The following is a 25,816-nucleotide window of genomic DNA, read 5'->3' as shown; positions in this document are numbered from 1 at the left end:
CTTTAAAAATTATAATAATTTTAACCGTTAAATTAAATTTTAATGATCTAGATAAGTAGACGTGGTGAAAGGAATCTGAAAACGATCGGTTTCCGTGACGGAACAACGTATATAACGCGGCAAACAAAGCCAGCAAAATAGGCGGCTAACTAGAAATACATAAAAAAAAACCGAGGATAGTGCGTGCTCTCATTGCCCACCCGAGCTTTTTCGTAAAAAAAAAACCCAAAAGATTGTCCTCCACAATCGATTTCATACACTGACTTCTCAAGTCTTGCCACTTCAGTTTCCCCAGAAAATGGCAACCCACATCACAAACGGCGACGGAGTTGCCAGAGTCTCCGCCCTCAACTGCATCGATCTCTCGAGCTCCGACACCCACCAATCCGTCTCTTTACTCAAACAGGTTCGAAACTTACGACTCCCGCATAAATTCCTCAACTTTTTTCTGGGTTTGACGATTTTCTGTTTTTCTAATCTGGGTTGTGAAGAAAAACTGAATTCTGGGTTGTTTTAGGCGTGTTTGGATTGCGGGTTTTTCTACCTGGTGAATCATGGAATAAGCGAGGAATTCATGGCGGAGGTGTTTGATCAGAGCAGGAGGCTTTTCGAGTTGCCATTGAGTGCAAAAATGGAGCTTTTGAGGAACAAGAATTACAGGGGATATACCCCTTCTCTCGACGAGCATCTCGATCATGAAAACCAAGTTCACGGTTTGTATTAAACCACTAGGAAAGTACAAATTCTGATTGTTTCTTTGTGGATTAAAATTCAGGGTTTTTGTTATTTTTTCATAAAATTCGGGTTTTGTTCGATGAGTAGGAGATTACAAGGAGGGGTATTACATAGGAGTTGAGCTACAAGAAGATGACCCAGAAGCTAAAAAGCCGTTTTATGGGCCTAATGTTTGGCCTGCTCCAGGTAAATAACTGCAAGATGTGGAATTGAATGCTGGTTTTCTAGCAAAATTTGGTTTTATAGTGCCCTTTCGTACTTTTAGCATCTAGCAATAGAAGGGTGTTATTGATCCTTTCGTACTATTTGTTTTCGTTGTAGATGTGTTGCCGGGGTGGAGGGAGACCATGGAGGAATATCATAGACAATGCTTGTAAGTTGTGCACTTGTACTTAGCAACTACATATGTTTTGTAGGATCAGAGTGCTTGTGCATGTGTGTCGACAAGCATGTGATCAATGTACGTTCATGTTAGAAATCGTTGTTTTCCCTCTTGGCGTTTTAAATAGTGGCCTTTACTCATATTGCTATGAGAATATCCTTTTTGTTAGTGACAAGGTTTTAGGATGAATAATTGATTAGTTTCAGAACTTTCAATAATTCTTTTCCATATTTCTTCTTCTAGATTAGTTCTTTCTAGAGTGGATGATATACGTTGAGGTGACCTGTTTTCATGAAAATCATTTCAGGGAGGTGGCTAAGTCAGTTGGTAGGCTTGTGGCCCTTGCTCTTGATCTCGACATCCATTTCTTCGACAAACCAGAAATGCTTGGCGAGGCTATAGCAACACTGCGTTTACTACACTACGATGGTAAATTTCAATAAAAAATTTTGTAACTAATTTGATCCTACAACTATTTTAACTCCTAAGACGATGTTCATTTGTTATATAGGTCAAGTTTCTGATCCAGCAAATGGAATTTTTGGAGCTGGAGCTCATTCGGACTTTGGTTTTATAACCCTATTGGCAACAGATGATGTTGCAGGTCTCCAAGTAAGAGTGCTGCTGTGAACTTAAGCTATATTACCATTATTAAGAAGGCAGGTATAACTATTGCATTATTAATCTGTTATTCCACCTATATCTCTTTGCAGATATGCAAGGATAAGGATGCGAAACCTCAAATATGGGAATATATACCACCAATAAAAGGGTTAGTCGTTCTACCCTCCGAGGGAGATCGATATCATTAAAGTGGCTTAATTCTGGCTGACTCATATGTTCTATAGTTATATCCTTCCTTGCGGATATATGCTTCATTGCTAGTAACATGTTTTGAATGTTTCACGATTTTATAGATGCCACCATAGTAGCAAATATAATGCAAAGACACCTTTTTAATTCAGTGTGGTAACATTCTTTTTTCTGTTTATTATTTCAGGGTATTTATAGTGAATATTGGTGACATGCTGGAACGCTGGAGCAACGGCATTTTCAAGTACTGCACATCTCTCTTAGTTCTGTCTGCATTATATGCTCATAGAAGATGAATGCTGGCATTTTGGAGCTGTGCAATTCATTTGGATCTTATTATATGTGCATTATCCTTTTAGAATGTTTGTGTTCAACTATTGTGATGCATTCTCCTGCTTTGTTTTTGTGCTCAGGTCCACATTGCATAGAGTTGTAGGGAACGGTCAAGACAGATACTCTGTATGACTCTTTCTCTTCTTTACTTTTTCTATTTCATGGCGTACTAGACTACATCAGTTTCAGTGTTTTTATGCTGTGTAAGATTCTTTTGTTCGTTGTGTCTATCATCTGGTTCAAATGTAAACCGTCAACTTCACTTATTGTATCTGTGCCTGAATTGTACATGAGCTCAATTACTTGATTTTTGTTTTCTTTTCTCGGGATTTACATGGCATTCGTTATGTTAACTTTCACGTATATGATATACTAATTTTTGTTTTCTATTTTTTACAGCACATTCTTTCGCATTTTGGAATTGATATCTCATTTGCTTCTTTTCTTTGGCAGATCGCATACTTTATAGAACCAAGTCACGATTGTCTTGTTGAGTGTTTGCCTACGTGCAAATCTGAAAAGAACCCTCCCAAGTAAGTTCCGACACAAATATTATGCTGGAACTATCGTATAGCTATTTTAGCAACTCAAAAATTTTATGCGGCCAAAGGATGGCGGTTTTGAAATTCGAATCATAAAGCATTTAGAATGATCTCACTGTTCATTGCATCCCTGTATCTGTCTACTTTTCCAGATTTCCCCCGATCTTGTGCCGCACTTACCTGAGCCAGCGCTATTACAATACTCACGCCAATCTGAATGTCTACACCGAACATAACAAATAATTTTGTCAGTTCTGCTGCAATTGAAGATGATTCCTCATTCTTCTAAGATAGCTAGCATAAGTTTCAATATGGTTCAACGATTGCTGTACTTGATAATCGCTACGTCACTGTTCATATTGTATCCTTCTGTAACTTCATATAACCTTGTAATCTGGTACCCTACCACAATAAAATTTCTTCCATTTTTGTTGCAGAATCTGTATCTAAGTACGGAACATATATTTCGTTCTAAATTAACGTTAGTGTGGAGTGTGTCGTACGCCTGCATATTCGGGGTTCATGGTAAAACTGGGTGCAGTAGGAAGTCATCCATAGTTATAATTAAAGAGTACTCCGGGAGTAGTACTACTCCCTCAAATAATTAATGACTTTTTAGTCAAAATAGTTTCTGAAATTGACATAACTTATCACTTTGGTACTTGATAATTAAAGTCGATAACGTGGCTCGTGAGGTTTGTCAATTGTAAATCCTTTTTGTCATTTTATAAAAAATCTTATCAATATTCTTGTTAAATTTTCACCTGAAAGACCACGTGACCACCTTTTTAAAGGTATTCTTGTCGAACGAACCCCAATACTTAACGAGAATATTGAAAAAAATTTCACGGAATTATCAAAATGATTTACGTGTACAATCTTAAGGACCATATCAATTTTTAATGTCAGGAACTAAAATGAAGAGTTATAACAATCATATCATTTTGGGTCAAACGCCGATTATTAATATCAACACTTTATATAGCTTTACCTGGTTTTTAGCCATGTTAGTGCTGTAATGGTTGAATGATTGGAAAGGAACCCACCATCTCCTTTGTGTCTTTGGTGCCATTTATATTGATCCATTTGCTTTTGGAAAATAGCGTTTCAACAAGCGCGCACTTGCTCACAAGAGGCTTATAATTAAAGTAATTTAGAGTGTACCCTACGACCAAGATCTTATGTTTAATTCTTTGCTTTATCGTTCGTATTAACAACATAAGTGCACTCTTTGAGCAAACACATATGCACTCCCTCAAATGATTCATATCAACACTAGCTTTACTTGGCTTTTTAGCCATGTTAGTGCTGCAATGGTTGAATGCATGAAACGGGACCCCCCCCCCCCCCCCCAATCTCCTTTTGAGTCTTTGGTGCCACTTATATTAATACATTTGCTTTTGGAAAGTAGCGTTTCAACAAGTATGTACTCGCTCGCAAAAGGTTTATCTCATGTGATTTAAGACATTTGTCTCTGCAATCGAGGTCTTATGTTTGATTCTTTGCCTTATAGTTCGTATTAACAACATAAGCACTCTTTGAGCAAACACATTTGAGAAACTATCAGAACTAGCATATGATTTGTAGACCAGGAGACGTTATGACGATATCAAAGAACAAAATGTGAAGGGAAGCTAATGCATTTGATCTGCAGGAACAAATACAATTAGCATATTTATTCGAATTTTACAAACCCTTGTGATGTACACGCATCATCTTTCACCAATTTTACAAGCACTGATACAGCACATCTTCAGAAACACACATTCTTGATAACTAGCCTCGAAGCGAAGCATAACACACAACAAACAACGGAGCCAGACACTGTTTAGCGGTAGTTTCTGTAGACGGGACTGTACATGCAACTCTCGGCATGCTTCACAAGATTCTCAGGACGAGGGAGACGCGTAGCCACGCCTACAAAAGCATAAGATGAAAAAGAGTTACATGGTGCATGGAAGAAATGATATATTTTTGGGTTAGAACTCAGAATATACCAAGGTGACAGAAAACTTACCAAGGTCATATGCCTTGGCAGCTACATTAGCAGCTACTTGGGCAGAAATCTTTCTGATGTTCGACAATGGTGGATAGATCAGCCCCTTTGCAAAATTCTCCTCGGAAACTTGCCCCGCCAAGGCTTCCGCTGTTTTTAGGAGAAAACCAAAAAGTTGAACAAACGGTAAATGCAGAAGTCGGAAAATGCGATACAAGTTCTACTTTGCATTCTTTTTCAAAATTACGTCATTCAAAATTTGCCATCTACTTACAGGCTGCCAGAAGCATGTCATCGTGAACACGGATTGCTCCAGAGATAACCAAACCCAGACCAAATCCAGGAAAAATGTATGCATTGTTGGACTGGGACGATAAAAAAATCTCGGTTATTGATACTCAAACCAATATGTTTAAACTTGGTCTTCAAAGTTCAAACTACAAGCTACTTTTGCATTACCTGGCCAGGAACAAAAACTTTGCCCTTGTACTCAAAAGGATCAAATGGACTTCCGCTGGCAAAAATTGCACGACCCTTGGTAATGGAAACCGGACAAGAATCATGAATGAGAAATTAGTTTCACTTTGCGAGATAATTCCTCAATCAAGTAACGACAGATTAATGGTAAGCGTAAATATTATACCTCACTGTAAGTATAAGCTTCTTCAGCGGTACATTCAGATTGTGATGTTGGGTTGGAAAGAGCCAAAATGAGAGGTTTCTGCAGCATTCATTTCTTAATGTCAATAAAATCGATGCTGAACATGTTATGCCTCGTACAAGAAGATAGACACGGAACAGGGGTAAGAGAAAGGAGAGGATTACCTCATTGAAGGACGATACTGCTTCAATCACCTCCTTTGTAAATGTTCTTCCAACACCAGACGATCCAATAAGAACTGTTGGTTTAATTGCCTGATGAAGTATGGATGTACGATCAAAAACCTAGAATTATAGAACTAACATATATCCACTAAAAATATATATCATATGATTCGAACCTTGACAGCATCCAAAAGATTATCAACAGGCTCATGCTCATGAGCCCAAGGCTGCTTAAAATGTTGAAGAGAATCTTTACGAGAGATAACAATCAATCCCTGCAAGACAATTCATGTGCTGCGTTAAGTATGAGAGGAAACTAGAAAAATTGATAAGGGACAGTCAGAATCTTTATCGAGAACGCTACCCACCTTTGAATCAACAAGCCAGATCTTCTTACGGGTCTCTTCCACAGGAACTTTTGTCTGTAAGAGAAGAAGAAAACTAAATAATGAAGGAAGAACATTGATCAACCGTGACTAGAAGTTCTTTACATCTCTGGATTGACATGCGGCATGCACATGATTTTAGAAAGTTAATACCCTTTTCGAGATCTCAAGAGCTATTAGTTCTGCTATACCGGTACCAGCCTACAATCACGAAGTAACAGTGGAATGAGAATTATGCTGTAGAGTTGGACTACTCTTAGTTCTCTACCAATCTGATGTAGTAAAGATAAAAATCGACAAATATATAACAATTCTTACTTCTCCAGCGCCAAGGAACAAAAACCTATGCTCAGACAGGGAACCACCGATTAACTTCAGTGCTGCCACAACTCCTGCAAGAACTACAGATGCCGTCCCCTGAAACAAGGAGACAACGGTTCAAAGCGGAAAGAAACAAAGTGTACACACCCTAAAGGCTGTCGTGCAAGCTCAGTCAGTTATCTAATTTGTACCTGTATGTCATCATTGAAGACGAGATGAGATGCTCTATATTTGGCCAGCAGCTCAAAAGCATTGTGGTTTGCAAAATCTTCGAACTGCACATTTCAATATAAAGGTACTAGACAACCTCAGAAAATGTGAAAATTTTATACTCCAAAAATCCAGTGAATAGATGATGTAACATAAGAAGTAACCTGTACAATAACTTTTTCACCATAGTTCTGCTTGACAGCACTCATGAACTCTTCTAAAAGATCCTCGTACTCCTGCAAGTACGATCAAAATCGCTCACATTAAGTTAAGCTTTATAATTCTGGAACATACACGTAAACTAGAGACTAGAGTAAGGTAAACCTTTCCCCTTGTCCTCTTTTGTCTGAGTCCAATGTAAAACTCATTATCCAGCAACTTCTCATTGTTTGTCCCAACATCAATTGTTACAGGCAAACACTGAAGAGAAAAGTCCACGGAATTCTTGATTAAAATGAATAAATATGCTATGATATCCATGATTTGCAATGCAACCCTATCATGTTGAAGTGTAAACAATGATTAGTATTTAGTAAATAGGAAAACAATTACCATTGAGGGGCGAACTCCTCCAAGTGCCGTGTACAAAGCCAACTTCCCCACAGGAATTCCCATCCCCTGAAGCATGTTCAACAATGTGGTGTGCACCAAGTTACTTTCCACTATCGCTATTTTACTAAAATGCTTATAACTCAAGGGAAAAAAACATCACTCCGCTACCTTACCTGACAACCAAGGTCACCAAGTCCCAGGATACGTTCACCATCAGTCACAACAATAACTTGAACAGTCCTTACAGGCCAGTTCTTCAATACCTCGAGAACTTTACCCCTATAATGTTCAAGAGTTTTTCATGTTATTGGGACTTCTTGTTGAGAAAACTGAAAAATCACGGCGTAAACAAATACTCGTACTTCTCTTTTAGACTTATGTAAAGACCCTGAGGGCGCCTGAAGATGCTTCCGAATTTCTGGCAAGCCTCACCAACAGTCGGAGTGTAGACAATTGGGAGCAATTCCTCGACATTATCAATGAGAAGTTTGTAGAACAGCCTCTCATTCCTCTCCTGTTAAACAAAGCAATTGAATGATCCTTTACATCCTTAAATGTTTAACACATTGCACCAATAAATATAACACACTTGAAACAGTTTCAATCTTATGGAAACGTTTAACTTCAAGAAATAAACTCGAAATCAACGTCAAACTAAACTAATCCGGGTAAAAGAAAAAGTACCTGGAGTTCCGTCAGTGCCATATATTTTTGCAACGGGACTTGATATTGTCGGATGGTATTCATCAACTTCTTCTCCTGGTTAACAGAAGTATACCATGTTAAATGAGCCAGCAACATTTTTATTTTTTGAGCGATATTCTAAACTATTCTAATTCGCGGGGAGGGGGAATCAAACTCGAGTGAGAGGTGGCGGGAACACTGTCGTGACTAACTGGTCTAACCGAGCTAACAACATGTTTGAGTTGTTAAAACATAACCATATATGTAAACCAACTTAAGATGAATACTAAGCAGTGTCATGAAAATTGAAACCTGGAGTTGTTGAGAAATAGTTGCCGGAGGAAGAAGACCGCGCAAGTAATGGGCGTCCCTCTCTTTCTCTGTAAATGCTAGCCCTTTGTTGTATTGAGGATCTCTCAGCAACGAATACCCACTGCATAAAAAAAACACACCAAAAATTAAACAAAAAAAAAAGTAACTTTCACAAAAAGTGGTGCTTGATCCAAATGAGAACGCGCCTCACCACGCGGAAAGTAATTATGTTTATGCACTATGGTATGAGTTTGATCTCCATCTCCTTCTCCCTAACAACTATCTAATCCTAACGCTATCGTTTGTCAAAAAAAAATTACTATTATAAAAACTTTGAAAGTTGATTGAAATGATTAATTAATTTACAAATCTCAGAACCGATTAAAATCAAATACTGACGATAAAACGATCAAGCATTAACTGATCAAATACTGAAAAGTGGTCATGTGCTGGTCATGATGATATATCGAAATCGAATATGAAATACTAACGCATTCATTTCCCAAAAAACTTACATGTATAAATATATATATTGTTTGTTTTTGTTATTAAAATCCTAATTTTTATTGAAAATAAACAAACAAACAGCATCAGAACTGCAAACTTTCCAGTTTTCACTTTTCAGAGACTAAAAGTGGAAGGTTCAGATTTCAGAACTGCTTCACAAGGGATCATAGAATTCTGGGCCCACAACAGATATACTGAACCTCAATCCTCCATCATCAGACACAGCTACTATGATCTATATATGAAACCAGACGGTAAAAAGTAACTTAATGAAAAGAGATGATGACCTGGCAACGGAGTAAGTCCAGGGGGTGATAAGTTGGTCCTCGGTGGCAGTGTCCTCACCGTATACATCCTCAACGCCGCCGCCGACGGTGGATTTCGGGTCGATCTTAACCGTAGGATCCGTGAGCTTGCTCGCCATCCTCAACGACCCAAGTAATATCTTAAGATCAGATTCAGCACCAACCTTTCTCAGTGACCCTTTGAGCTCAAAAGCGCTTATGAGAGAAGCAGAAGCAGAAGTTGCAGAGGATGGTGGAGTGCTCTGCTTTTGTGTTGAAGCTCTTTTTAATAACAAAACAAACAGCGACCCATGTTACATTGCCACCAATGCAAACCACAGATTTTGGCTTCTTTTACACGCGAAAGTCAAATTGTAATAGGAAATTAAAACGGTAAGAGTTAACTATTCAATCTTTAATTTTTTTCTCTTTTTTTAGTTAATTATTTGCAGAAAAGTTAGTGGGATATTCTTAAGGATTTCATTGGAAAAAATATCGAGGGAATAGTTAAATGAGTAAACGGATAGGATGGAGGAGAGAGAACTAGGGTGGGAGTGAGAGGAAGACAGAGACATGGGATTTTGTCTGTGTTCGGCGGTAGAGACGGTGGAGATGACAAATTTTACAGTGTATCAAAAATACGGCTTACTATGCTAAGTTTCTTTTTTCTAATTCATCAAATCAGAGAATCTGGATCATTGAAATTTGATCCAATAACTATAAACAGAAGTCTACTTTAAAAGTTATAATTTTAACCGTTAAAACAAATTTCAATGCTTGAGATTTTCGAATTTCGTAGATTAGGAAGGAATCCGCATATGATCATTTTCCGTTTATTAAACCGTACTAAAATATTTTTCAGTAAACTGAGCAGTGTATTCGGCACAATAAAAAATCTTACAGTGGAGAGAGGAGAGAGAGTCGATACGGAGTGATTGGGGGGTTTGATTCTTTCTTTTTTTGGTAAAGGGTTTGATTGATTTGGATAATGAGATTATATTACACATGTCCGTGTGTCGGCTCTTACAGCTGCCTCTATTGTCGTTGTTGTCTGTCAATCATGCATGTAACCTAAAGAAATTTATAACATAGGATGATCGTTACTATTTTCTTTTCGTTTTATTTTTTCGGTTCTCTTATTAAGTTGTAATAGTATATTATTATCCAAATCATTTACTTTTTAATTTATTTGTAGAGACAAGTTTATAAAATTATTTAACATTTCAATTAACGATTTCAATATTTCAAACTTTACCTAAATAAAATGAGTTGTATGTTTGTTATATAACTATTATGTACATACAATTTTTATTAATTTTTATTATAGCATTAGTGAATTAAATTATTAATTGTTAAGAGGAAGCACTTGGTCGATCGAACGTAAAAGCGCCATCTGCTAAAAATTTCATCATTTGAATTGCTTTGGTGTTAGGTTAGGGCCCTGAAAGATGACTAGTTTTTGACCACTGAGTTTCCTTTTTCAAGTGGCTCACAGGAGATTGAGGTTTGGTTTTTCAGATTACGTTTGGATTGGATTGAAGCATGACAGCTCGTGGAGATGGTCCCGATCACGTGAGATTTTTCAATGTGATTAGTACACAAGTGATACAAACAAATAGTAGGATATGTGTGTTAAAAAGTTAATAACTTAAAAAATAAAAAATTTCATCATTATTATTAAAACACATGATGTATCATATGTTCCCGTCACAATTAAAAATTTCTCCCTAATCGTCCTTGCACGAGAGAAATTTTTCGAGAAGCCCGACGTACAAGACCGCTAAAGTTCTGCGCCTATTGCAATCTGACACCTACAATATCATGTCCTTCTCTTCTCTGCACCCAGCCTTCCACCTCCCTCTTCGACTCCACCCACTCTATTTCTCTCTCTCTCTCTCCCCCTTCCCCAAACACCCGAATCTTCAGCGTTATTTCCACCTACAACCACACCAAGCACAAATGCAATCATTTTCAGCTAGAAATTTTAACATACAGTTGGTACCCACAAAATATTTCTGACAAATTCCGACTACCCACGATTCATTTCTTCAAATTAATAAGAACCCACATCATATTCTGGAAATCTTAAGATACTTGGTACCCCAGAAATTATTTCTATTAAATGAGTGAAAAGGACCGATCTTTCAGTACCTTAGGCATCACAGGGTCATTTTCGGAAATGGCGCCAAAGTTGGGCTGGGATGTGGGGAGGAGGGCGTCGGCGACCATGAGAAAGTTGGGTAGTCATCAGAGGTGTGGGTCCCAAGAACGAGATTGTGGACGGCGAGGGAAGGGTCGGTGTGGGGCTGCGGCGCCGAGGGAGCCCAGTGGACGGTGAGAGACGGCCATTCGAGAGGGTGAGAGATGATAAGGTCGTAGAGGAAAGGGCTGTTCTTCTTCCAGACGGCGTACTCTTCCTCTAGGACAGCTGAATCTTGGTCCTGGTCTTCCGCCATGGGATGTGCGGAGGAGGGAGAAGGGTGGGTGCAGACGCCCAAATTTTTTTAGTTTGTGTCGCCCATCCACGTGGATGTCATCATCAGTTAACGGTAATTTTAACAGATGTATAAAAGTATTCTAAAATTATAACTTTATGTACTAAAAAATTACATGTACTAAATATTAAAAATTAAGAAACTGATATTAACCTAATATTTTAAAAATAAAAGAGACAGATTTCAACCCATGATTCGTTCAGTACTCCAGCTGTCTTGTGTGACCGGCTCTCCGAAAAACTTCTCCTTGCACAGACGTCCTACTTCCCAAGGTCCGTGTCAAATTTTAATTAGGGTTGGCTCCTTTTCACGTGGTTTAAAGTTCCCTTTTAAGTGGGTTTGTTTTATTTTCTTCGACTCCATGGTTCAAAGGTATTATGAATATGAACTCCCTTGCATCATATGAAGGATGATACGGACCGACCCTCTCAGTTGGACATTTCAGCTATCATTCTCATCATCTTGCATTGTTGCACGGTAATTGGAACAATCTACTTATCAACTGAAATAGAAATTGTAGTTGTTAAACAGTTCTATTAGCATGTCAAAATATCAATGTTTAACTAAATGACATGACTGGTCTATATATTGAATAACACTTGGATGATCAAACGATTTCATATTAAGTTAAATCTTTTAAAAAATAACCTAGAAATAGACTGTTCAAATCGTCGTGCAAATTACAAGGTAGTAGGGAGAATTCAAAAAAAAAAAAAAAACAAATACAAATAAGAAAGTTGTTACCGTTCCTCACTTCATAGTTAGATTTTATTCTCGTATGAACATTGAAACAATGAGTTTGTCATTCCAAACTAATTAAGTATCCATGATTGAGAACCATGGATTTATACGTACAACAAAAATGTTACAATATATTCAACATTTATTGACCATAAACAGTCGCTAAAGTCTAGCTAGATTACACAATCCAGTTCTTAGTTACAGAGTTCTTTTAGGGTGCGTTTGGTACGTGGGATGAGACGGAACAGAGTGGGACGGACGCGTTCCATCCCATGTTTGGTGCGCTAAAATTATGTGGAACGCGCGTCCCACGGAACGAAAATGGGTTAGATTTTGGTTCCCCCTTCCCCCCTGGAACGGGTTTTTCCATCCCGTGGGACACAAAATTATATTTTTTTGGACAACAATACCCCTCTTATTTTTCATTAATTACATTGTCTACCTCCCTTTCTCTCCCGTAACCTCCCTCTCTTCTACCCTTGTCTCTCTCGTAGCCCTCCTCTTCCTCCACCATAAACCCAGTAACCCAACTGCTAACCCAATCCCAGCAAACCCATCCGACGACAACGACATCACCATAGCAAACCCTATTCTTCTCCGGCGTCGTCTGGCGTCACGAACATGACCCGCATCTCGTCATCTCCATCCGTGTAAGCGAGGTGGATCTGATCCGGAACACGACCCGATTCGAAGCTAAGCTCGTCATCTGAGGTGGCAAGCAGGTGGGCGGTGCCGAGGAGGGGGTTGTGGTCCTGGTCGAGGTGGTTGGGGTCGACCTCGGACTCGTTCCAGCAGAAAATCCAGAAGGAGTAGTTGAATCGGAGATTGACCAGAGGGAGGGAAATGGAGCCCGACCCAGATTTCCATGTGGGGGCGGAGGAGAGGAACTTGTATCCTATAAAGTTGTCGTGGTGGGAGGAGGGGGTGAGTAGATGCCGAGCCAGTCGAGTCAGGAGAGCGAGTCGATGCCGGACCATTGGATTAGGACGGAGTCGCCCGATTTGAAGAGGGAGGTTGGGGAGAGAGAGAGTGAAACAGTTTGGTGGGTTGGAGGGAAGAAGGTGGATGCTGCACGGAGGATGATGACGACGCTGCAGGAAAGACGATGACGACGCTGCAAGGAGGACGATGACGAAGCTGCAGAAATTGATTGAAATGAATTTTGGGATTTTTCTATATTTTTCTATGTTTGATTTGAAGAGAAAGAAATTGTTTGGGGGTCTGATTCGTCATTTTTTTCTTCTTGTAATTGTTTGGGGGTCTGATTGGTTGTCGAGAAAATGAAGGAAAACGACGACGCTGTAGAAATTGTACAAACAAGGCTAAGTTAGTCATTTAACACGAAATCCGAACCGTTCCGTCCTATGCATACCAAACATAACACAAACCTCCATTTCGTCTCATCCCGTCCGGTCCCGTCTACGTACCAAACGGTACCTCAAGATGGGGTGACACTAGAAAAGGGAGCTGACCCTACAACTTTCCATGCAAACCCGCATTTACTTACAGCTCCTGCACTCCTTGCATGGTCATAACAAATAATATATATCTCGGTCGACAAATATTTCACCCGTCAGCCTTGTACTCTTGTCTAAACCATCACCACCGTACAGAATCTACGATCACAAATCCGAATATATGGGGTTAAGATTTCAACTTGAAACCTCCCACAAGACCTAACCAGAAGACCTGATTCCTTCAGTATCCGATGGGCGCTTGTCAATATTGTGTACTGGTACCACATTTCATTATTGGATGTTAAAGTATGATTACCTATATGACAGCTTCTTTAAGTAACCTGTCAACTTAAGTCCTTGTGGACATACAAATATACATATGCAAGCATGGAAAAACATGGTTGCGGGCGATCACCAGGGCCGGCCCTGAGAATTTGGGGGTTCTAGATGAGCCTTCGAAGTGAGGTCCTAAAATTCTTTGATCTCGGTTCTTTGTATATTGATTTGTATAAAAAATTCGCTAAATACATAAAAAGTTCTATTTTCATATCAAGTATCATTAAAAATTAATATCAAAAGAAGATAAATATACAAACATTATTTAAACATTACACGATTCACGTTTTTAGACACAAATGTACTAAATGTTTGCAGTCAAGAGTTTAAGATTAAGAGTGAAGAACAATAAAACTTGATTAACGAGTATAATAAATTCAACGCCAATTGTTTTTCTTGTATTTTTTTTCTTCTAAAATCAACATCACACTAACGAATTGAATATTAAAATAATCCATTGAATAAAAAAGTTATTGAAAAGAAAAATATATAATTCAAAGTTTTGATTACCTTAAAGTACAATCTTTAAGACCATATGATAGTTGGTTTAAACATTCAATGGAAATAGAGAGAATAGGAAGTTGGTTTAAACATTTGATAGAAATTGAGAGAATGAGAAGTTGAAAGAAAAAAAATTGCAAAGAGACTTGAGTTTTAGAACTTTATATGCATTTGGACTGAAAGGCAGCTTCGTGTTTCAAACTCAACACCCCAAAGAAAAATGAAGCCAACATTCCACTGCACTAACAAATGAATTATGATATTTCTTACTTTTTTTTTTGTATTTATATGTTAATTACAAGATATAAAATTTTTTTGGAGGCCCTTCCAAAGTGAGGGCCCAGACGGGCACCTACTTGGACTACCCTTAGGCCATCTCCAACCGAAGGGTCCAGAGGGCCAGAGGGCCGAAAATAGCCCTAAAACCGTCTTCAACCGAGGGCTAGGCCAGAGGGCTCTGGAATCTGGGAGGGCCCCTCGGGATCCGAGAGGGCTGGAGGGCTGGCTATTTTTTTTTTTTAATGTTTCCTATTGCTGTCGGTTAAAACCGACAACATTGAAGAGCTTTTTTTTTTTAATAGTTCTACTATTAGTGTCGGTTATAACCGACGCTAATAGTTTGAAATATTTTTGAATGTAACGGCTAGCTGAGTCAGCTAGCCGTTGGTTTTTTTTTTTTTTTTTTTAATTTATTTTAAACATTTTTTTCTTCTATAAATATGGTGAAGTTCTTTCAATTCTTCACTTCATTTGCAATATTTCCTTCTTCAATATTTTTCAATATTTCCTTCAATATATTTCTCAATATTTCCTTCAATATTTCCTTCAATATATTTTCTAATATTTCCTTCATCTATAATATTTGTTTCAATTTTTCAATATTTCCTTCAATATATTTTCCAATATTTCCTTCATCTATAATATTTGTTTCAATTTTTCAATATTTCCTTCATCTATAATATTTCTTCATTTCATTTGCAATATTTCCTTCATTTTTTTTCAAAAAAAAATGGCCTCATCTGCAATGAAAGGTAGGGCTTGGACCCGAAAAGAAGATGAAGCTCTTTGCAAGGCTTATAGATGGATCTCAGAAGATAGTGTGAGGGGGATTTCTCAAACAAGTGAAGGTGTTTGGACTCGTGTGTCCAAAAAATACTTAGAGTTCTACGAAGGCACCATTCCACCGAATACCCGAAACCACGAAAGTTGTTCTTCAAGATGGAAGAAACATCTTCATCCAAGTTTGAATAAATGGCATCAAGCACTATTAGCAGCAGCAAGTAGACATGAAAGCGGCGCCAATTACTATGACGAAGTTAGTGTTTTTACAGTTTATTTTCAATGTTTAATTATATTACATTAATTTCGTGAATTAATTTCCTAAAATTTTTTTAATTATATTTTCTAGGTACGCCAAGCGGAGGAATTGTATATGGAGGGCAGCTCAAAACCCTTTCAGTTTCACGGTTGTTGGGAAATTTGTAAAGGGTGGGTGTTATTTGAAGATCCACCTCAACATAGAGTGGATCCTTTGGAAGCTGCATCCCCATCTGTAGATATGAATGAAGATGGATCTCCTACCATTCAACAAACAAGGGTAGAAAATCCGACTCCATCCGAAATTTCTTTACCTAGGCCTATGCGACGAAACAAGGCCCGAAGGTTGAGGGAAAAGGGCAAGGCAAATGCTGATTACGCCGCTCAACATGAAGTGGCGGCCTCATTTCGATTACTGGCGGAGCAAAATGCCCGTGAGGCGAAAGAAAGGAAGTGTAGACATGAAGAGCGAGCCAAACAAATACAAGAAGAGATGGATGATAAGAATATGGAAAGGAACACTTCGAATTACACTCCAATGAGTAAGGCCTATTTTGATAGGAAAAAAAAAGAAATTATGGCTCGGCGGCAATTGTTTATCTCTGACTATACTCCTACAATGGCGGATGATGAAGATAATATTGATTATGGATATTAAATTTAAGTCGTTGTAATTTTTAAATTTAAGTTAATGTTGTTTTTAAATTTAATTTGTAGTGTTTAAATATAAGTTGTTGTTTTTAATTTAAGTTGTTGTAGTTTTTAAATTTAAATAATAAATTATGTTTGGCCCTATGGCCCTTTGGCCCTCGGTTGGAGACAGTTTTTTGTGACAGGGCTAAAACGAGCTCTTTGGCCCTCTGGCCCTCGGTTGGAGACGGAGGCAAATATGGCCCTGTACTGTTCATTAAAATATTAATATCTTGGGGAATCTTGGAGGGCCAGAGGGCTCAAACGAGCCATCTGGCCTGCCTTCGGTTGGAGATGGCCTTAGGGCCGGCCCTGACGATCACACACATTAATGGGAGTAGGAGTAAATACTAAAAATCGTGAATTTGTAGCTCCCATCCACAACGACTTTACAATGGTAGACGTATGCTTTTCCAGACACCCAATCGAAAGTCCACATCCCACCGAAAACATGAAAGGGACATTAGGGCATTAGGCATGTTTGGACTTCAAATTAACATGGAGGTGGATTTTCTGCCCTCCTATTTCTATACTCTTCTCATCATTTCTTATTTATGTGGTCACGGTTAAACCACGTTAATATTTTATATTAATTTTTTTCTAAAAATAATAATAATAAAAAGTAATAAGAATATAAAATGTTGACGTAACTTAACCGTGATCACATAAAATAAGAAGGGATGAAAATAGTATAAAAATGAGAGGCCAGACAATCCATCTCCAATTAACATTGGCTCTATGAGGCTCAGACTCACTTTTTCAGTTAATGCACAGGTGAATATTTATGTTGATAAAAGTGAATGGTGTGCAAGCCCAAGAATTTTAAAAGCATTTTCCACAGGGCTTTATGGGCGGCAAAACCCTCTTTCACACTGGACAGTTACCTCGGTCAGGTTTTACAGAGGAAAGCCACTTTTTGATGAGTTTTGAAGGGATGAAAACTAAGTTGCAATGTAAATTCTTATCTCCTGTCAGTAGTCACATCAACAACTAGGAGGAGAGAGAATTACTTTGAAGGGAAAATATGTTCTATATAAGGTAGCAGAAACGCAGAAAACAATAACACTTAACTCACAATACAAAAACTTGCTGCAACCTACCTTTTTCCAAATTCCTTTGAAATTTGACATATCTCTGTAATTGCATCTGCTACATTGCCTATATTAAAACTTCATTTCAAAAGTTTTATGTCCTTAATTGAGATTGGAAATTTTGAGTGACCCTCCAAATTTTGCCCGAGCTGGCAAAAGTTTTCTGTGTCTTTGCTTTTTATGAAGTATGTACTACAGTTAAATTTGTTTGAAAAAACAGCTTCATCCAAAAGCTTTGTTCATCATTTAGATATAAAAAAAACCTGAGCTCAAAAATGTGTTTCGTAAACATTTAAAAACAGCTTATTGTCACAGTTTTGAGTGAAAATAAACTGAAAACGTGAAGCAGCAAAAATAAGTTTATTCTCACAACCCAGCAGAAATAGTTTTTTTTCAAAGCACAGCAATATCAAACCAACCCTAAACAATGCATCTTTATTTCACAAGTTTTCATACGACTACAGAATTACAGAAGGATTTTGAAGCAAAACTTAAAAAAAAAAAAATTAGAAAGGCGAACTTTTACTAATAGAAGTATTGATAGCCAGCAAGTGGCTTTACAAAAACTGAAATAACAAAAGAAAATAAACACAAACGAACAGAAATTACAAATGAGCATCCTTAGCTAGGGCAACAATCCTAGCATACACAGTCTTCATGTCAATCTCCAGCCTCTCAGGTTCTTCAACTGCGATGTTGCTGTTGACCAACTGAGCATCCAAAATATCTACTTGTTGACTTGCACTTCGGGCCTCGACCACTTTCACAGCTAGTTCACTAGCCAAGCTAGCTTTCTCAGCGTTCAGTTTGGCCAACTCTTCCTCTAGCTGCTGAATTTGTTGGTCCACTACAGAAATACTATCCCTAATTTCGGTTCCTTCTCCAATAAGAGATTTCAAAAGAGTAGAGAACTCAGAGTGTTGGGGTTTCATTTGTTGCATATGTTCAGCCTCTTTGGCAGCTTGGAAGTATTGTTCCTGCAACTGCTTTAGAAACTGGAAGAAGGATTTAAAGGTCTTGAATTGCTCTTCGGTGATCTCATTAAGCTCATACAGCTTCTCAAGTGTACTCTCAGCTTGATTAAGCATGTCGCGTTGGAAGTTGACATCAAAACCACCTTCCAACCAGTGTTTGAAGGATTGTTTTAGATCTTGAGCTTGTTGGACTGATGGCTTCTGGCTCGGGGAGTCAACCTTTTGCTTGAGTTTCTGAAGTTCGAGCAAGATCTCAGAGAGGGATATGTTGGGATAAACCACAGCTAGAAGAGTTGGCTGCTCTGGTAAGTTGGAAGATGAGGAAGAAGCCTTTTCTTTTTGCTTGTTGCTCTGAGAGGGTGTGCTAGGCTTTTCCTTGCTAGCATCAGGCACAGAATGAGGAACAAGGAAATATGTGTTGTGAGCTTCTTTTGTCGAGCTAGGGGCCTTCCCTTTCTCCCTTGACGAACTGTCAATATCCACTACTCCAATTGCTGGGGTATGGGGAAGGTTGATAGTTAGATAGGCCTCTTCATGTGTGGCTAGTAAAGATGGAGCTGCTGAACCCTGAAATCGAAGTGTGTGAGGCAATGAAAATCATGGTAAAGTTAAAAAGGATAACTGCAAAAGTAAATAGATAAATGACAACGAATATACCTGTTCGGGAATTGTTGCTACCTCTACAGGCAAATCAACATTCTCAGCCTCTATCAAAGCAACCTTTGATTGCTCGACGACAGGAGGTGAAGGAGATTTGTTGCCCGAAGGGAAAGTGAAAGGCTCCTTTGACATCTTAGGCTCTGCATTAGCACCAGAAGGGCCTGAGGGATGAACTCCTGAACTCCCAACCTCATTAGGATAAAGGATATCTTGGAGAGGTTCATTCATGACTTGATTCTTTTGTTCCTGCTAGAACAAGCGGTTAGTTATCCATGGACAAGAGGCATAAGAGAAAATTAGGATTTGTGAACCACAGAAAAATGTAAATTGAATATCTAAAGGATGACTTATGGCAGCAACAACATTTTTATTGTGGTTTCTCTCGTAAGTTAGGTGAAAACTCACCACCTTTGAAGGAGATATTATAGTCTTGGGCCGAGTCTTTCTTCTGGTTGAACTCCGACAATCCTGTGTTAGAATTCATCGGTAAGTTATATAAACTAACAACTCATCAAAAAGCACTTAATCACTTATTGGCTGCTCCCTTCTTCTTCCTACCAACTGTCCCAGAAGCTTCACCTATTTTGAGACCAGTATCGGGCCTAGTCCTCTTTCTGGTTGAAGTCTAGGAAGCCTCTGAGGCAAGAGTGTTGTGCCTAGCCTTAGTTCTCCTCTATCTGAGCATCTTTGATGAAGATGAAGAAGTAGGAGAAGTTGCTCGAGCCCGAGAACTAGCATCTTTTATGGCTAATCATCATATTGATTCAAGGCTACAACGAGAGGGATCCACTAACTTCCATACCCTTTAAAGGGTTGGGGAACATGAACTTATTCATCTAATAGAGCAAGAAGTCCATGTGCTCTTGATCTCTATTGGTGGAGAAGGACGAGGACGAGGGGCCATACTTGCTTTTAAAATAGCTGAGAAAGCCAAAGTAGTAGGTCGCACAAGCCTGAAACCCTGAAGATAGATACTTAATCTTCACTGTTGGTAGAGTGGCCTCAACTTCTCTTTTCTTCTTCTTCGACTGCAAGTCCCAGTGAGACAACTAATCCTTTGAGACGTCAATACACCTACCTCATGGCCACATACCAAACAGCTGAGCCTCTGAAATCAAAAGTATTGATTGCATTATTCCAGAATAGCAAGGCTGCACTGAGCAGTTCGGGCTTCAGGGTCACAGAAGATTTGGACATCATAATTCAGGTCATAAATCCCATTCGACCACTCTTGCTATAAAGAATGGTTCTCGAGCATCAACCCACTTCGACCACTCTTGACCAGGGGCGGTCGGGAAACCTCTAGAAGCGTTACTCCACCTGGTCGGGCAAATTCCCTTCGAATTAGATTAAGGAGAATGAGAGAGCTAGGTGGCTGGAGGCTTATTTTTCTCAACTACATCTGACATTTCTTGGTACCACAATGGGTCCAAATAGTAGGATTCCCATGGTGAAAGTAGACTGGAAGATTCAGACCACCTTGCACTTTGTAGAGTGTTCAATCGAGTTCTAAGGCTGGTAAGACCTTCATCAGACTCATGACGAGAAGCTGTTGAAGTCGACATGGATGAATTGATTGAGAGTTTGAAATTTTCAGAAACGGATAGTTGAATTCAGTTTTCGGAAGATGAAATTATCGATCTTTCGAAGACTTAAAGTTTTCTGGAAACTGAAGGTGAAGTGAAAATTGATAGCGTGTTCCCTTTTATATCCTTTAAAATTTGCCCGTTAGAGCTAGTGGATTAGAGGAAAAGTTTATGCTAATAACGGTCACTTAATGGTGATAACCCCCTTCCCGACAAGCCGAAGGTGAAAGGTTTTTTATAATTAAGCCAAAATTAAATTGCTTAATTACATTTAAACGGAGTAACATTAGCCCTGTTCGAGGCTCAATCTCTTGTCAGTAGTCACATCAACAACTAGGAGGAGAGAAGATTACTTCGAAAGGAAGATGTTTGAACTAAAGGGAAAATTTGTATAAGGTGGTAGAAAGGCAGAAGACAATGACACTAAACTCATAATACAAAAAGACTTCAAATTTCTGCAACCTACCTTTTCCAAATTACTTTCGTAATTTGATACCTTTGCAGTTGCATTTACGTTTAAAGCTCTGCCACATTGCAAGTAGTATCGATTGTCTGTAGTATCTCCTGTCAGTTGATCACAATGAAAGAAAATCATGAAACAGAGAAAGTGCAACATATCTGACCTTGAAAAAGTAGAACCGGAGTGATAGAAGTAGGAGGAGGAGCAGAAGACGGGCCTTGAAAAAGAAAAGTACGGGCATCTTTCGAAGGAGAATTCGAGGGATAGGAGTAAAAAGCAATCGTAAAAGAAAAACAATCAGAAATGACACAATCCATGTTAGAACCTAGCTCCACATCTTCTACAATTGCACAGAGAAATACTAACAGAACAACAATATCATTTCATTAACTGTCTTCCTTCTCTTACAATGTACTATTTATACTCATGCTCAACTCTAATTGTCACCACAAGATGATGCCACCTGGCATCCTAACAATACCCCCCCCTTAAAACCAATCTTACAAGTAAGATTTACAATTTCGAAGTAAGTACAATTGAAAACCAGCAATAAAACTATAACAACAACATCACAAGAATGTATTAAAGGTTCACAATTTCCGGAACTTAAGCTTCAGTCCATGGTATAGCTCTCCAATAGCATCATTCCTGAAATGGTTCTGCCATTGGACTCACTTCACTAGCAATCAGCATTGCTTCTCTAGCGTAGCAGAGTAGCTCACTGCCTTGACTCCACATTACACCCTCCAAAAAAGTTGAGCAATGGTATTGACCAAATCATTTGATCAACATAAGCGTATTGCTTGTGATGGATATGACTGCAAACCAAAAGATCCATGAACATTACTTTCAAATGTTAGTTTCTTCTGCCTATAAAACATATGAACCGGATAATCCTCCCTAACATATTTCTTCCCTGATTCGATAGCAAGATGCTTCAAAAACCAATTGAAGTTTTCCAGGTCCTTCTATGATTGCATCAGTTGCTCGGTACTGAGCACCAAAAACATGTCTCCCAATACATGTTGGCATTGTCCAATCTGGAACAAGAAGGATAACATTTCTGCAGATAAAAGGTTCTCCAAAAACAGTACCATTTAAATGGTTCCGTATGGTCCCATTTGGACTCCTCCACATCTGTTTCAAGTGGAACTCCTTAACACGAGTTTCATCTGGAGTGATAGTTGCACACTTTATTGCGACATTGTACCAGAATTTTGAGCCACCACCCTTATCCCGAATGCCCTTGCAATAGTCACGATTGAGAACAACACGGCAAACAACACAGCAAACAATACAGCAACCATTTCCAAATCTGGAGAGAGTGAACTTGCTTTCATGTTTTCTATTCTTGTCCATACAAGCTTCTAAATGATGCAATCCTAAAATACCAGCATACTCCCCATCAATGATCATGGAAGAATCAAAACTTACCTCACGTTTGACCACCGTGGAACAATCAAAACCCCGAGCACAATCTGTATTCTTGGACTTTGAATTAAAGAGCCTCTGGCTAATTGTCCCACCCTTGTCACGAATTAACTCATGGAAACCAAGCTTCAAATGCACAATAGTAGCATTTTTCATGACTTCACCATGACAAACAAGAAATTTAGAACTATGAGCATCTTTAATTTGAACATTCGAAGTAAAGAACCTACAAAGTGTACCTCCGGTGTCAGAAATCGGCATGTGATAGCCCAACTGAAAATCACAATCTGCTGAGTGTGACCTTTCATTAAACACTTGGAGTGCAAGTGAATCAATTTTCACGAACCCATCATCAGATACGGAAATTATGAAAATGAATTCTTGGGCCAAGTCGTTCGTGCAGTGAAATTCCCGATTAGACGAAGTCGACGTCCTGAATTGATTGAATTTATCGCTAAACGCAGCAACCAATTCGTTAGGAGATGAAGAACCCAGAACGCAAGCTTGAATCTTGGATTTCATGCAATCAGAATCAAGAAATGGAGGACTTTTCACAGGGTCTTCAACTTTCTTGTCGAGTAAATCGAAAACCTTTGCATTCTTTCCAGCCAATTCACTTCGAAAAAACCCAAAAATTTCTTGAAATTTGGAACTGGAACGAAACTTTGTAGAATCATCTTTGTGGTATTTGCCGTAGTCATGCACCTTCTTGAATTTCTTCAATATGGGTCGTAGACCAGAACGAGTCTTGGGCTTGTATCTTGGACGAAATTGAGACCAGAATTCATCTCTTTTCTCACGGGCTTGAATCTTTTCGTTGTGGAAGGATTGAAGCTTGAGAACAATTTCATCCGATTTCACAACAGAGATATGAGACGCCATTTTGAAGAATGGTTGCCTCGAATTCGATATTGAATCGTGACCCTTAGCCATGAGGGACCGCAATTGAAGAAGAATCAAGTCGTGAGACTTCTTGAATTCGTCGAACTGGGCTGCCAGATTGGAAACCCTCGATTCCATGGTTTTTTTTTTTGCAAAATGTTTGCGGCGTTATACAACGGAGAAGGATTGAGAGGATCAACGCTGGCTGATACCAATGTTAGAACCTAGCTCCACATCTTCTACAATTGCACAGAGAAATACTAACAGAACAACAATATCATTTCATTAACTGTCTTCCTTCTCTTACAATGTACTATTTATACTCATGCTCAACTCTAATTGTCACCACAAGATGATGCCACCTGGCATCCTAACAATCCATGAACGAAAATCTGACCTATATGAACAGGACTGATGAGAGGAAGAGCAGATGATGGGCCTTGAAAAAGCGATGTACGTGCAGATTTCGAAGGTGATGCAGAGAAATAGGAATCTAATTGCTTCTGTCCTCCACTAGTACTCCCTGCAACTCACATAGCCAAAGTGCCAAGTTTCAAAGAGACGGATTAACGGTCCATTACTAATCAACGGTTCACTACTAATCACATCGATATTGTCCTAGTTTACATCTATATTATAAGAGAGAATTATCACAAAAGAGGCTCGGCAATATTAGAAGTGAAACCTTTCTTTATATATTTTAATTCATTTTATCAATTGATAGTTTTCCGTAGGATTCTTGCATTCTTCGAGAGAATAGCAGAAATCGATTTTAAAAATAATCAGCCAAGAAAACCCATCACTGATCAACCAAAACAAAACAACCCATGAAGTAAAAATCTGACCTTGACGACCGGGAGTGATTTGGGAAGCAGAAGACGGGCTGTGAAGAAGCGGAGAAGCAGCAGGGCCAGGCTTGGAAGGGGAAGGGGAAGGAGAACGAGAACGAGGGGCACATTGGTACCTTTCTTGGCCGAGCCAGAACCAGATGTATTTACTGAGGTTTTGGATCTTTTTACTTTTGTAAATTTTGCCGAGGAGTTCGAGTGCCTTCTCCTCCCCTAGCAAACACAGCCTCCTTCTCAAATCAGCGCCCGGCTGCTGCTGGTCTTTCTCCTCACATATGCTGTTCAGTTTTTGCTCCACCGGCAGGGGCAGAGGCACATGGAGTTGCGTTTCTGGGAAATCGTCTCTGGCAGTGGCCGCCGCTGCTAGGCGTGGCTGGGACAAAGTTCTAATGGCGGAGGTGGGGAGTTGAGAGTAGCTGAGAGAGGAAGCGTCGGGATTTGACAAAACGGGTTCATCGAAACCAACATCCGCAATCTCTGTGTAACTGCGTTTGGAACCGTAATTATGCGGATGATCCATTAGTTAACTTTGTAATTAACTGGAAAGGAAGAAAGGAAGGAGGTTTTCTGACAAAATCCAGTTGATTTCAAATCCGGTGGTTTAAAAGGAGCTACTACGTACTATTCCTTTTTCCTTTCCATTTCTTCTTCTTGATGTGATTTGAATTCACATGACGTCCCTCTGCCATGTGAACCAGACCAAGTTTATATTTACACTTTTTTTATCTTGGGATGAACCGGACGAAGTTTTCTGTGTACAGAGACTTTGGATTGGATCAAGACTCCAAGCTGATCCATGCCCGACAAGGTAAAGTGGTTCTTCATCCTTTTTCAACGATAGAAGAGATGACTTCCTCGAGGAGTTACTGTAAATTAGTCACCAAGTATATCATCCTTTTTCAGCTCTTTTCTTTTTCCTTTAGGGCTCTTTTGTGCATGATCCACTGGTCCATTAATTTTTAAAGAATTTTACCGAAAAGTTTTTGGTACTGTTTATTTTAACGAAAAATAATATTTTTATATTAAAAAATCATATTCATTTTAACTTTTGTTCTGTCATTTTCGTTAAAACTCAAAGTTTTCAAACAATTTTCATTAATTTTCTTTAATTTTTCACCAATCTGACTCAATTTCAAACCGTAAGTCACGTTTTAATATACGAAAATTAATGAAAACCTCTATTTTATATTTTTTACATGGTACGTAAATCACGAGGTCATCATCGTTGTGTTCGGTTTAATTATATAATATTTTGTATAAATTCTTTTATGCCTGATTCATAACAGTAAATCTGCTTTATGTAAAGGAAATTTTAACGAAAAGCACCTGGTACTGTTCACTTTAACGAAAAACTATATTTTTACACTAAAAAGTCAATCATGTTACTATTTACTTTACCCTTTATTTTGTCCTTATCATTAAAACTCAAAGTTTTCAAACCCTTTTCATTAGTTTTCCTTTATGT

General features: G+C 38.7%; 4 protein-coding genes and 1 long non-coding RNA gene across 8 annotated transcripts; 1 reads left to right on the top strand and 4 right to left on the bottom strand.

The window, feature by feature from the left end:
• The first annotated feature begins 66 nt into the window (after window positions 1–66).
• Window positions 67–3,244, top strand: LOC103406787 (kihadalactone A synthase LFS-like). Its single transcript, XM_029087675.2, has 11 exons — window positions 67–406; window positions 518–713; window positions 823–921; window positions 1,057–1,108; window positions 1,425–1,546; window positions 1,629–1,729; window positions 1,831–1,889; window positions 2,118–2,174; window positions 2,344–2,389; window positions 2,717–2,796; window positions 2,958–3,244. Exons 1-11 carry the CDS (start codon window positions 299–301, stop codon window positions 3,046–3,048), a joined length of 1,011 nt encoding a protein of 336 aa, XP_028943508.1. The 5' UTR covers window positions 67–298; the 3' UTR covers window positions 3,049–3,244.
• A 1,185-nt stretch (window positions 3,245–4,429) lies between these two features.
• On the bottom strand, window positions 4,430–9,387 carry LOC103426653 (NADP-dependent malic enzyme). Its single transcript, XM_008364737.4, has 19 exons — window positions 8,886–9,387; window positions 8,092–8,212; window positions 7,780–7,854; window positions 7,458–7,609; window positions 7,269–7,374; window positions 7,096–7,161; window positions 6,868–6,963; window positions 6,708–6,779; window positions 6,525–6,608; window positions 6,331–6,429; window positions 6,166–6,213; window positions 5,995–6,048; window positions 5,803–5,901; window positions 5,627–5,716; window positions 5,445–5,522; window positions 5,261–5,335; window positions 5,076–5,166; window positions 4,823–4,951; window positions 4,430–4,722 (listed from the first exon to the last, which is right to left on the bottom strand). The coding sequence occupies exons 1-19, from the start codon at window positions 9,020–9,022 to the stop codon at window positions 4,634–4,636; spliced, it is 1,761 nt and encodes a 586-aa protein (XP_008362959.2). The 5' UTR covers window positions 9,023–9,387; the 3' UTR covers window positions 4,430–4,633.
• Window positions 9,388–10,538: 1,151 nt separating this feature from the next.
• Window positions 10,539–11,681, bottom strand: LOC139192293 (uncharacterized). The gene is made up of 2 exons (XR_011576341.1): window positions 11,034–11,681; window positions 10,539–10,820 (listed from the first exon to the last, which is right to left on the bottom strand). It is a non-coding gene; the product is annotated as an uncharacterized lncRNA (long non-coding RNA).
• A 6,335-nt stretch (window positions 11,682–18,016) lies between these two features.
• LOC103452970 (uncharacterized) lies at window positions 18,017–25,156 on the bottom strand. 4 transcript variants are annotated; one of them, XM_029087650.2, is made up of 6 exons: window positions 24,349–25,156; window positions 23,901–24,026; window positions 21,197–21,294; window positions 19,550–19,612; window positions 19,142–19,390; window positions 18,017–19,051 (listed from the first exon to the last, which is right to left on the bottom strand). In XM_029087650.2, exons 1-6 carry the CDS (start codon window positions 24,869–24,871, stop codon window positions 18,116–18,118), a joined length of 1,995 nt encoding a protein of 664 aa, XP_028943483.1. In that variant the 5' UTR covers window positions 24,872–25,156; the 3' UTR covers window positions 18,017–18,115. The 4 variants fall into 4 exon arrangements, with proteins under 4 accessions (XP_028943483.1, XP_028943490.1, XP_070662696.1 ...); XM_029087657.2 differs by lacking the exon at window positions 19,550–19,612 and having other exon boundaries at window positions 24,349–25,153; XM_070806595.1 differs by lacking the exon at window positions 19,550–19,612 and having other exon boundaries at window positions 19,142–19,381; window positions 24,349–25,099.
• Window positions 21,550–23,793, bottom strand: LOC139188789 (uncharacterized). The gene is made up of 2 exons (XM_070806601.1): window positions 22,861–23,793; window positions 21,550–22,779 (listed from the first exon to the last, which is right to left on the bottom strand). The coding sequence occupies exons 1-2, from the start codon at window positions 23,639–23,641 to the stop codon at window positions 22,091–22,093; spliced, it is 1,470 nt and encodes a 489-aa protein (XP_070662702.1). The 5' UTR covers window positions 23,642–23,793; the 3' UTR covers window positions 21,550–22,090.
• Window positions 25,157–25,816: the final 660 nt, after the last annotated feature.

This window comes from Malus domestica, chromosome 02 (assembly GCF_042453785.1).
Source record: "Malus domestica chromosome 02, GDT2T_hap1".
NCBI classification, from domain to species: Eukaryota; Viridiplantae; Streptophyta; class Magnoliopsida; order Rosales; family Rosaceae; genus Malus; species Malus domestica.
This window is presented reverse-complemented; position numbering and strand designations above follow the sequence as displayed.

What these genes read in the sequence shown, in the direction of transcription:
- LOC103406787 (XM_029087675.2), top strand. Translation starts at nt 299, where the DNA reads ATGGCAACCCACATCACAAACGGCGACGGAGTTGCCAGAGTCTCCGCC. An exon ending in GAATATCATAGACAATGCTT is followed by an intron (nt 1,109 to 1,424) that starts GTAAGTTGTGCA and finishes AAATCATTTCAG; the next exon opens with GGAGGTGGCTAAGTCAGTTG. An exon ending in TATATACCACCAATAAAAGG is followed by an intron (nt 1,890 to 2,117) that starts GTTAGTCGTTCT and finishes TTATTATTTCAG; the next exon opens with GGTATTTATAGTGAATATTG.
- LOC139188789 (XM_070806601.1), bottom strand. Translation starts at nt 23,641, where the DNA reads ATGGAATCGAGGGTTTCCAATCTGGCAGCCCAGTTCGACGAATTCAAG. An exon ending in GCCGATTTCTGACACCGGAG is followed by an intron (nt 22,780 to 22,860) that starts GTACACTTTGTA and finishes GTCATGGTGAAG; the next exon opens with TCATGAAAAATGCTACTATT.
- LOC103452970 (XM_029087650.2), bottom strand. Translation starts at nt 24,871, where the DNA reads ATGGATCATCCGCATAATTACGGTTCCAAACGCAGTTACACAGAGATT. An exon ending in ACGAAAGTAATTTGGAAAAG is followed by an intron (nt 19,613 to 21,196) that starts GTAGGTTGCAGA and finishes ATTCTAACACAG; the next exon opens with GATTGTCGGAGTTCAACCAG. An exon ending in TAGCAACAATTCCCGAACAG is followed by an intron (nt 19,052 to 19,141) that starts GTATATTCGTTG and finishes CTTCGATTTCAG; the next exon opens with GGTTCAGCAGCTCCATCTTT.
- LOC103426653 (XM_008364737.4), bottom strand. Translation starts at nt 9,022, where the DNA reads ATGGCGAGCAAGCTCACGGATCCTACGGTTAAGATCGACCCGAAATCC. An exon ending in TGTTCCTTGGCGCTGGAGAA is followed by an intron (nt 6,214 to 6,330) that starts GTAAGAATTGTT and finishes TCGTGATTGTAG; the next exon opens with GCTGGTACCGGTATAGCAGA. An exon ending in ATCTTTTGGATGCTGTCAAG is followed by an intron (nt 5,717 to 5,802) that starts GTTCGAATCATA and finishes ATACTTCATCAG; the next exon opens with GCAATTAAACCAACAGTTCT.